General features: G+C 44.5%; 1 protein-coding gene across 4 annotated transcripts; it reads left to right on the forward strand.

Annotated features, from left to right (window-relative positions):
- The first annotated feature begins 1,949 nt into the window (after nucleotides 1-1,949).
- Nucleotides 1,950-10,905, forward strand: ZDHHC23 (zinc finger DHHC-type palmitoyltransferase 23). 4 transcript variants are annotated; one of them, XM_054973545.1, is made up of 5 exons: nucleotides 1,950-2,025; nucleotides 2,362-2,573; nucleotides 4,895-5,587; nucleotides 6,579-6,746; nucleotides 8,780-10,905. In XM_054973545.1, exons 2-5 carry the CDS (start codon nucleotides 2,431-2,433, stop codon nucleotides 9,045-9,047), a joined length of 1,272 nt encoding a protein of 423 aa, XP_054829520.1. In that variant the 5' UTR covers nucleotides 1,950-2,025; nucleotides 2,362-2,430; the 3' UTR covers nucleotides 9,048-10,905. The 4 variants fall into 4 exon arrangements, 3 of the variants coding, with proteins under 3 accessions (XP_054829520.1, XP_054829518.1, XP_054829519.1); XR_008596660.1 differs by having other exon boundaries at nucleotides 1,964-2,170; nucleotides 6,579-7,751; nucleotides 8,780-8,844; XM_054973543.1 differs by having other exon boundaries at nucleotides 1,964-2,170.
- The last annotated feature ends 299 nt before the right edge of the window (nucleotides 10,906-11,204 follow it).

The following is an 11,204-nucleotide window of genomic DNA, read 5'->3' on the forward strand; positions in this document are numbered from 1 at the left end:
ATTCCTTGAATGCAAGGTCGGTTGGTAAGAAGAGGGGTTTTCATCCTGAAAAGCCATTCTGTGTCACCAACAGGTGGAAAAGGAAGTATGAGTAACTTGCCCTTTCCTCTTCCGTTACTGGTATTTAATGTGAGAAGTCTATCACCGAGCTTATCTATGCCAGTTCAAATATGTAAATCCTAATTTGAAGTGTCAGTAATATGGTCAGCACTGGCAATGATATTTGTAGCATAGTGTTGAACTTCAAAGTGTGAACACTCAGATCTTTGTTTGGGACATCAACACAACAGGTTATTTAATCTACCAATTAAAACAATTAGGTTTGATTCAGGCCTCTGGAAAATGAATTAGAAAATGCAAGCACAGCTCACAAGACACAGGTGCAATTCTTGGCAGTTTTTTTAAGGGATAGATATGACTCATTAACCAGAAAACAATCAGCTATCTTGTAGCATCTATATGTGGAAATCAGATGCCACTATATTATTGCACTTGTGTGAGTTTTAAGTTAGCAGCTGGAAGAAATGTTTTGATTATTTGGGTATTTATAGCTTGCTTTTTCCCCCACTGCAGACTCCCAAGTAGCTTACAAAAATATAGATTAAAAAATTTACAAGCAAGCACAGCTCCAACTCCCGGGCTGCCAGCCATAGGCCAAGAGTTCTTTGGCTCTTTGAGCCACACCCAAGCTGTATTTGCAACACAGGATGAACAAAAGTTATAACTGGTGTAGAAAGATGTTCCTTCCCTGTAGATGAGTACCAGGTACTTGTTAATCCTATTCTTATTTATCATGGTGCAAGCATGTATCAAATCCTCCCCATTTGATGGAGTGTGGTAGCAACTATAAATGTGACACCTTGCCATTTTGAGCTGTCAAAGCTGTTTATGTCCCAACTGTTTTACATTTGCTGGATATCTTTCTTAAAAACGTTGTTAGTTTGCTGCCCTTCATAATTCCTTATTCAAGCAGTTAATGTTGAGTTACAGCTGTGCACAACCACGTCTTAAATGTCAATAATCACTCTGTTAATGCACAGTGTGCTGTTGAAGAGCAAATGAACAGAGCAGGAGCTGTAGCGCAGTCAGCTACCCTGTTGGTGTTGGGTGTTTAGCCTGGTCTTTGGTGCAAGAATGTGGATGGGAACTATAATACTGGCGCTGTTTTAGGGCTCTACTCTTTTGTCCATTTATTTAAAAATTGTCTGATCCATTAATACGCAGGCAGCAGATTTTTAAAGAAAATATTTTTAAAGGCACGATCCTGGTCCAATAGCATCTTAATGACCAGCTAGATTGGTCTTAACGTGCTCCTGGACCCGGAACTTGATCTTCGATTACAGATCAACTCGGCTACCCACCTGAAACTATTTTTAATGGCAATGCTGACAAATCGGGAAGAAGCGAAGTCGAGTTCTCTTTTTCTAGCGCGCAATACTGCTTCCCCGAGCCATTGATTTCTTCACTCGCAAACGTGCATAGATGCGACCGACCCTTTAGAAGATAAATAATATTCTACTGCTTGAATGGTCTTAAAATTTGTTTTAAATGCTATCCTAATTTTTATGCAGGAAATTCTGGAGCGTTTGAGGACAAGCGCGAATTAAACACAAACCTTCCCGCCGCTCTCGGAGCTAGTCCTGGGAGTGGCAAAGCCCACGCCCTATACAAACAAGTGAAACGGGGAAATGCCGTTTGATCCGAAGTCAGGCGCCGCCAGGAGTTCTAGCAGCCCTTGCCCACGTAGGCAGGAAAGGCGCTTTTCACTTGTCGGTCTCTATTGCCTAAACGCCCCCCGGCACGCGAATCAAATAGGGAAGCATGTTCCTTATTACTCATAGAACGTCCAGGACTAAATCGGGTTTCCGAGGCGCCTCCGTTCCGCCCGCAGCCATTGGACCGCGCTCTGTGACGTAACAAGAGGAAGAGCCCGGCGTTCTTTGGAAGCCGGAAGCTTCAAAGCGCCGGGAGGACGCTTAGGGGAGAGCGCCAGAAGGGCGAGCTGGTGGCTCGCGAGCCGAGCAGGTGGAGCTGTTGGGGGATTCATCCAATGGGGGTTGCCGAAGAAGGGAGGAGCGCTTTGGACTCGGCCGCGGAATTCTTGCATTTTCTGCGGCTGACTGAGGTGGCTGGAGTGCAAGAAGAGCCGTGGGTTGGGTGGAAGCGACAGGTGTGGTGCTCTGTTCTGCCTGGGCGGGGTGGAGGCGCTGCTGAGTAAGCGGACGGGGCGTGTCTGCGCTAGTTGGGTTATAGTGGAGCTAGAATGGGGCATCCGTGGCTGTGGATTGCTGTTTCCAAAATGCGCCTTTAATGTAAAAGTTCCTAAGCAGGATCATGCTTTTTTTCTTTTCTACTCCCAAGGATGGTGGGTTTCCCCCCCGCTTTTGCTGTCTAGGTATTGCGGCTGCCCAAGGAGGAAGAGGAGGCGCGATGAAACCTCCCAAAAAGAAACCTAAAGGTCTCGAGGTGGAGGATCCCCTCTGTTGCTGCGAGTACCTCGACCGGACGGGGGAGAGGAGCCACCTGGCGGCCTGCCTTTGTAACTGTGAGGACCTCGATGAGTGCAGTGAAAGGTGGGCTGGGGGGAGTAGAGGGGGGCCTGTGAAACTTATCTCTAGCTGGAATTCTTTGAGGGTGATCCTATGGTGTGGAGCCACCTGCCTGTACTTCTCTGTCTCTGTGAAAGGCGCTGTGTCAAAAAAGTCTCTGTCTGGGCCACAAACTCAGAACTCAAACCCCTGATGCACATTCCTGTTCCCTTCCCTCTAATGAGTCCTGAGTTTCTCTGAGTGAATTTCCTTTGTGGCCTCTGGCAACTGCTTTTTAAAAAATGCTCCTATGCTACTTTTTAGTGCTTAAAAAGCTTCACCTGTTGAATTGCTATATACCATACACAGGTGGCCTATCAGGAAAAGAGAAAAGTGGTAAATGCCATGCAAATTTGGGAGAGCCTGCCTGCTCAGTCCCAGTGGTCAGGATGAGGAACAGATTCCAAAAGCAAGAAGGCAATAAAAATCCTGTGCTGTGGAGCATTAGAGATTTAAAGGTGTCTTTTTTCTTTTTCTGTAAACAAATGTACCTGTGTTGTTGGGAAGCTCTGCAAGTGTTTCCCCATTCATACTTGGGCATGGTACCCCAGCCAGAACTTGATTCATTGTAGTTGCATGAAGGGAGAAACGGGCTCTTCCTACTGGACGAATAGATGTTATTTCTGTATTTACACAAACTTTGTGAAGTGACTTTAGGAGCTTGGCTGTATGGGTCACAAAAGATGCTTGTAAGTTGTAGCTGCATCTGGGAGAGGCTGTCTTTATGTGATGGTGGTATAGCAAGAGGTGACCATTCTATGCCAGTGTTGCTCTTGCTGATACTTCTGTCTCCTGTGCCAGCATTGCAGCCATCCCCAATGGCTGGAGAGGCAGTGACATTTGAAGATGGCGCTGGTGTGGGTTGCAGGGACTGTAGTATGTGAAACCACCCTGATAGATGGCAGCATACCATCTTCATAGATAGCAACCGGTGTTCTGTTCATGATATGAAAATTCTATCCAATCCAATGTGTTTTACTTTTTAAATAATCTGCTGCACTGGAGACAGCACCAGGAGCAGAGGAATCTCCTCCTCCTCCTAGCAGCCTATGCTGAGCGGTATATCCACTAAAGTGAATGCTTAAATTATTCATGCTGCAAGCTCTTGCCTTCCCTCCTGAGTAATCTTTTTGATCCACCTTGATTGTACTGTGTTAGAATGGCCCTTGTGTGCTGGCATTATTAATGTATAGTAGCATTGCATTCAGCTTCCCAACAAGTGAGGATGGAAACAAGTGCAGCCATTCTCTCCCATTATGATGCACAGAGTCTAGCCAGGCTCTGAGTGTATTTTAAAAATGCAGTTGGATCCTAATCTGAGAGTGCCAGAAGCTTTAAAACAAAATCACCACACGTCCTAGAGTATTATAAAAGCACTATAAACCCATACTGTACCTTTATCTCCTTGAGGCGATTTGCCATAAGTGGTGGAGAATTTCTTAAAGTAGGCCTTGGTAGAATTCCCTTGGCTTTAGAAGGCAGCCCTGAATTTTAGGAGCCAGACTCCTATTTCATCCTTCAGGGCTACGTGCCAATTTTTTTCTCATTATTGCTGCCACAAGATACTTGGCACCACAATGAAATTTCTCGGTGCCAATAGAGACCTGGTGCCTGGGATTTGTCACGCCCTGTTCTAAAGCCACAGATTTTTTCCCCCATCCACAGAGGCATTTTTCCCAGAACAAGTGAAAGCTCAAGCAAAAGTATGACACGTTTTGATTCCTAGAATTGGATTTTCCCATGGCATTATAGTTTTGGCCTGTTCTTGGAGCTATCCTAACAGAACAGTGAGGGATTCTCATGAGTTTTGAATTGATTGGCATTGATGAGATGCAATTTTAGGCAGTGCTGGTCAGATTTCTGGGTAGGAATGGAAGGGATGGGGCTGCTTCAGGCTTCATTTTTAGTGTGGACACTGATCCATGTATGAGGTAAACATGTATTGGGAAAGACATGCATTTTAACATAAGATATGTGTATTCACACCAGAGAACTGATGGTTGTGTCCTCTCTGTTTTTAAAAACGCACTAATGTCTCCTACAGCATACGAAAACATCCCAAGTGGTTGAATCTTAGAAACACTGACATAAAGGGATGGGGCGTGTTAGATGATCACGCAGATATCTATCTTCTTCATTTTTATGTGAGCAGAAATCTGTTCTCTCCTCCATTTTTATGATTCTCTTTTAATGATGTGTGCTCATTATTTAATAGATGGTTATTTTTGTATTATCACCCATCTGTCCAGGGTTGGGAAAAAGGAATGGGGTATATAAACATTCTAAATAAATAAATTCCCTAACAGGTGGCTGACTTGCAGACCTTTGCCCCCTGGGATTTTAGAGAGAATTGCAGACACCTTCACGGACCGCTTTCGCTTCCCATGGCTTAGAGGTGCTGTGAAGATTGATATCAGCCTCCTTCCACCCATTATACTGCTGCCTGTCTTCCTTCACATAGCAGCCTTGCACCTCCTCCTGGCTGTCGTCATCCTGATATCACTTCCTGTACTGGTGCTGTGGTACTACTACCTCACACACAGGAAGAAGGGCCGAACTCTCTTCTTCTTGAGTCTGGGGCTTTTTTCCCTGGGCTATATGTACTTTGTGTTCCTCCAGGAAGTGGTTCCCCAAGGCCATGTGGAACACAGCCAGGTGATGCTTCTCACCTGTGGTTTAATCCTCATGCTTGTGGCTCTGTCTCAAGCCAAGAGAGACCCTGGCTACCTTTGCTGCCAAATGAGCAGTGACAAAGCACTTTGTCAAGACAATAGCAACATCGTCCCAAGTTGGAATGGCCTGGGGAACGCCAATGGGCTTTACAGAGCAGCTCTGTCTGGCGTTGCTACAAACAGTCACACTGAGAGCCAGCTGAAAAAGGAGGCAGGTGGGGGCATGGAGGACTGGTGCCCCAAGTGTCGGCTTGTTAGGCCTGCTCGAGCTGGCCACTGCCGGATATGTGGCAGGTGTGTGAAGAGACTGGACCACCACTGTGTCTGGTAAGTTTCTTGAAGGTTCAGTGTCATGTTTCTTTCTAATACCTGTGCCACTTGTGAGCTGTGGTTCCCATTTCAATGTTTCTAATTTGGATGGGAGCTTTTGGCATCTTTAGTTTGGTGGGCATGGCCACTTAAGACTTGATTGGGCTTCCAAGTCTAATCTTTCGTTTATCTACATTCAGAATTTGTTGGGGGTCTTTTTGTCATTGATGTTGAGAGGTTCTAAAACTAGAAGTTGAGGTAGTGACATAAATCTGAACCTGGGGATTTAAAAAAAAAGAAATTGTTGGATACCTAAGCAGTCTCATTCCAGGCAGCATGTAGTCGGGGGGGGGGGGGTAGATTCACATCTGTAGTCAGCCAGATTTGCACACTTAATTGTACACTGATTTATATACTTTATGTTGCCATGAAGATCCAAGTCTGGGAATGTTTTCTTCCAAGTATCTAAACAGAAGAATAGGACAGGGCATTCTGAGGTAGGTGGGAAAATAGCATGTATCCTCAAAGTGAAGCTGATTTCTGAGCTTTCATTTTTCTAAATTGGTCTCTGTCCACATGAGAAGTAGGAACTTGTTACAGTAAAAGCCCCAGCTTTCCAGATGCTGGCAATACCTACTAGGTTAGGAGGCAGAATGTGCACAGCGCTGGCCCCAACTCTGCTGGACAGCAAAGCAGAGTTTTCTAGCATTTCTCATTTGCTTACTTGGTGCCTAGAAACAGTCCACTGGGATTTTATCCTTTATGGTTAATAGCCTTTTAGCTTCCCTCAAGTATTATGGGTTGTTTCTTCAGGTCCCTCTCTACATAAGCATGTCTCAAAGGTATAGTTTATATGAAGGTCTAGTTACTGTCTAACAGCCAATAGTATGTATTACTTACAACTTTTCAACAGTCGTAGAGGATCCTTAAGCAGAATGAGGCAAAATACTTAGGGATGTTTTAGGTTGTTCTTATATTAAAGTGTTTTTATTTCCTTTGCCCCTTGGAGGATTAACAGCTGTGTTGGAGAACACAACCACCAAGCCTTTATCCTCGCTCTCTCCCTTTTCCTGCTCACCTCACTATATGGGATTTCTTTAACTTTGGACACCATTTGCAAGGGAAAAGCTACCGTCAAGGCGCTGTTTTACTGCCCTGGGGTCTATGCAGACTACAGGTGAGAGAAGTGCTCTGTAACTGATGAAGGGACTGGCAGCCTGACCCCTTCTGTCTCTGACAGTGCTCTAGGCTGGGTCCCTTCTGCTGCCCTCTCCTGAATGTCATCCTGGCAGTTCAGAAATATTAATGCTTTTTTAGGCACAAGCATTATAGATTAAACATATTGGGGAGTCATCTGGACTTTGAGGGTCAGAACTTTCATGCTCCCCCCTCCCATTCCCAAACTGTAATGAGTCCCCTGAAATTTTGTTCTGGAGTGCCAGCAGACCTCAGGAACAGCATTACCGGGGGGGGGGGGTGTTGCTCCTGAAAGCTCTGCTCCTGAAAGAGCATGGATTGGGAGGGGGGTGGGATCACCCCTTCTTCCTCAGTCTTGTGCCATTAAATCTTCAGAACTACAAGGTTGAATGTGTGTGTGTGTGTGAATTGTCCAAATAGTATTAAGGGGGAGTCTCTCTGTGGCTGAAGCAAGCATAAAGCTCTGTTCTTGTTGGATTGCTAGGGCTGGGCTTGGTCAGTGTTGTGCATTAACCATAAAATGTTTTTGCTTCCCAGGATAAAGTTGATACGGCTTGGTGGTGTGGTGGTCTCTCTTTCATCCCATGCTCAAATGCTAAGGTTTCCAAATAAACCGCATTCTTCATTCCTTTTCCCTTGCCATTTGGATTGCTTTGTCTGCCCAGATGCTCTCCTCTTTTATCATTGTCTTTCCTGACACTGTCTCTCTTACTTCCCAGTTTCATCATGCTCCAGTTCCCAGGCCTATGTACACACCCTCTATATGCGCCACGCCAGGGGTAGAAGTGGCTTACATTTCATATTGGCATTCTTTCTCTTGAGGGGGCTTTCAAAGCAGAAGATGGGCCACCTCCTTACAGAACTCCGTTTCACCTTTGGCCCTGCCTTCATATTGGTTTGCAGGCCATCTTTATGTGACTTTCTGCTCCTCCTATTTCATCCCTATTAAATGATTATCCCAGTTGTATAAATAGGACAAACAATGGTATGTATGGTTCGATTCCAGTAATGTCATCTTATCCTATTCTTGAAATTAACACTTTGGCAATTTGGGTACTCCATACTGCTACTGGGGAAATAGTGGTACATGTCAAAAACAGTACTGACACAGATATTCTCACCATAGCCGGTGGGAGCAAATCAGTATAAATTTAAGGGTTTATTTTGAGCCACTTATCTGAAGTGGAGAAATCGGCTCTTCTTTTAGCATGGCAACAGTGTGTCTGTATGGATTCTTCTGATAAGGAATGTTAATATTGTAACTTTCTAAATGCCTGATGAAAGGCTGACTTGCAGATGGCTTCAGCAGGTATCCTAAGTGCTAAATGTGAAACATAATTCATTGGCTATCTGTAGACTGTTGGCCACCTGAGAGCAACTTGGCCAACCTGGATGGCAGCTCTCTGGTTGGCCAGAGCATTGCATAGAATAAGAACGTTGTCTGTTGAACAGCAGTTCTTTCTGCATTGTTACAGCCCTGATCTTATTTCCTTTATCAATTTGATTTGAGGGTTTCCCCTTCTTTTTCCACTGGAGTCTCCCAAGCTGCTTGCTACATTTGTAAAATCAAACAGATTTCTTCAGTAAATAAAGGCACTTTTCAATTAAAAAAAAATTAATACTCAAAATAAACAGACCAGCAAAAAGAGACGTGGGAGGGCAGAGAGAACAGATTGAATAACAGATTTTTAACAACAAAAATCCAACTCAGAAACAAATCAGAAAAACCCAGAAACAAGATTGCTAAACCAAAAACCTCTGTCACATGGAGAATGTTTGGTTCTTCTGAACATGGAGGAGGGGAGAAGTGGAAGGGGCATTCTTCATGGTGGTTTTGGAAAATAATCATTGAGATGTTCTGGTGAATTGGATGTTTTAAGGGGAGACTGTAATTTGTTTTGCTACGATATGAAAGTGAGAAGGGATTATCAGTACAGTGTGTCAGTCTCTCTCTCTGCTTCTGCAATTTTTCTCACCTTAATGTTTTTCCTGTTTTTTGTTCTCTGCTTCTAGTTCTGCACTGTCATTCACCTGTGTATGGTATTGCACCATTGTGACCTCTGGAATGGGCTACGTCCTCCTCATTCAGCTCTTGAACATCAGCTACAATGTGACAGAGAGGGAAGCTCGGATAGCCTTGCGGGATAGTTCTGGGCGTAGACTGTTTTGTGGGATGGCAGTTGACACAGGTCAATACAATCGGGGCTTCCTGCGCAACTGGATCCAGTTCATTACTTTGGGCTCCTCCACACCACAGCACTCAACTGAAGCCATTGTTTAGAGTCTATATCAGTCACACTGAGTTAGCTCGTCTAATGATCACTGTCTTAAGGTAGATAGGTCTCGACAGCTGGAAGCTGGAGAGTAGAACGCACAGTCTGTTAAGCCATACTGCAAACCTAGCACTCATCTACAGGATCGACAGAAAAGACCCAAATGTGAAGGTGACTTTTACGCCTCTGTATATTCATCACTTGACGCCTGCGATCCTCACAGGTGTATGAAATAGCCATTACAGATTAGATACCACAAACAAGGCTTTCATAGCACTAGACACAACTTCGGATCTTCTGTTTTTCTGTGGTGGATGTTCATACATTCAGCTATGGGTCATTGAGTGATGTGTGAATAATCAGTCAGCAGAGCACTGTACTGCTACATAGGGATTGTCGATGGAATGAGTACACCTTAATTGTCAGGGTATCATTGGGTCAGTACAGAGCTTAGGAAGGAATATGCTTTTCCATTCCATTGCAGACTCTTTAAGAGAATGATTCTAAAACCAGGGGACGGAAGTGTGGTGACAGCTAGAAGCATAGGCTTGGATCCTATGATATCATTCCATCACAGTTCTCTCAAGCTGCTACGGAGACTATCCACACACCCCAGGGTTCCTTGAAGAACGTTGATCTGGCACATGCAGAAATGCTAACAGCAGAGGAAAGCCTCTGCAGTGGCCAGAGAGAAGTGCAATGGAAACAATGTCATGGAATACAAGCCTTGACTTTCAAGAGAGGGAGAAGATCCTGTAGGCTGAGCTGCAGGCACTTTCTTTCTAGTGGTAGAAGTTTGGAACTTGAGTCACCTCATGTAGAGCAGCTGCAAGGAAGCAGAGGCAAGTAGGAATCCCCAGCCACTACTTCTTCCCCTTATTGTCACTTTCCTGACTGGCTGATTTTTAGGAAGATGACCCTTTCTAGTTTTCTTCCAACACCTGTGCTGGATTAGTACCTTAATCCATGGAGCCTGAGGTGCCACCAGCAGTCTTTGTGCGAGCAACTATAAGTGAACATTTTGTGCACACAGCTAGTGAAGAAATGGTTGTTGGTGGGTTAAGGCTCAAGACATGAAGTTTACAAGGGGACCCAAAAGGTTGGGAGATGCTCCTTTAGGTACTAGGGTGACTTAATGTTGCACAGCCATGCCAGAGAGAATTATTGAACTTTGGTTTTATTGCAAATCTCTGCTACATCCAAATAGGGGCATTTTAAAGGTTTTCTGCACTTCCATCCCAATGTTGAAATCTTCTCATTGCATTTTTCTTGGTCTTTTCTTTTTAGAAGAACAAAGATGCATTAGCTGTCCTGTTAAGTGCCTTTGAGACTTTTTCTTGGCCTTGTGATTGGTGAGGCCAGAGTAAGGCAGGGTGGCTCTGTATTATTTTTATCTTACCTTTATTGTAAGGAGCTTAGGGCACTCCAGCATTCACCTCTTTGTCACCCCAGAAAACATGGTTGTCTCTATTAGTTATACCCCTGCCCCATTCCAAGGTGGCTCAGATAAGATAAAAAATTAAAACACAAGTCATGCAGCGCCTTTAAACACTAACAAATGTATTATAGCTCAAGCATTCATGCTTATTTTTAAAGGCTCTCCCTCCAATACATTTATGGATTGTGAGGGGGGAGCCTGTGAGCCAGAGCCCACGTATGCATCTGGCTTTCAAAACGTTATGTTAAAGTCCATCTCAAGGTGCCTCGAGACTCTGTTGTTTGTGTGTCAATGCTAATATGTAATCCAAGATAAAAGATGAAATATGTTTTTATTCCTGTTTTTCAGATTAGTTCGCAGAGTAATTCACAGGAATTTTATTTATTCATTTATACCTGCGTTTCTCCCCCGTGGAGACTGAAAGCAGCTTTACAGCATTCTTCTGTCCTCCACTCTATCCTCGCAACAACCCTCTGAGATAAATTAGGCTGAATGTGTGTGACTGGTTCAAAGTCACCCAGGGAGCTGCCATGGTAGAGAGGGGATTTGAACCTGGGTCTCCCAGATCCTGTTTCTGATACTCTAACCATTATACAACAGTGTGGGGAAGTGGTCCTCAGCTGAGCTGCACCCAGGCATGATGGAGGGATATCTGGCTGCTCTCTACCCTTGTTCTGATGGTTCTGTTAATGGTAGGTGCTGGAGGAAGGGCACTTAGAGCTGGACT

This window comes from Eublepharis macularius, chromosome 3 (assembly GCF_028583425.1).
Source record: "Eublepharis macularius isolate TG4126 chromosome 3, MPM_Emac_v1.0, whole genome shotgun sequence".
Classification (NCBI taxonomy): domain Eukaryota; kingdom Metazoa; phylum Chordata; class Lepidosauria; order Squamata; family Eublepharidae; genus Eublepharis; species Eublepharis macularius.

Excerpts from the sequence above, each read along its gene's own strand:
- ZDHHC23 (XM_054973543.1), top strand. The coding sequence starts at position 2,051 with ATGGGGGTTGCCGAAGAAGGGAGGAGCGCTTTGGACTCGGCCGCGGAA. Across the intron at positions 2,574-4,894 it reads CTCGATGAGTGCAGTGAAAG|GTGGCTGACTTGCAGACCTT; the intron begins GTGGGCTGGGGG and ends ATTCCCTAACAG. Across the intron at positions 5,588-6,578 it reads CTGGACCACCACTGTGTCTG|GATTAACAGCTGTGTTGGAG; the intron begins GTAAGTTTCTTG and ends TGCCCCTTGGAG.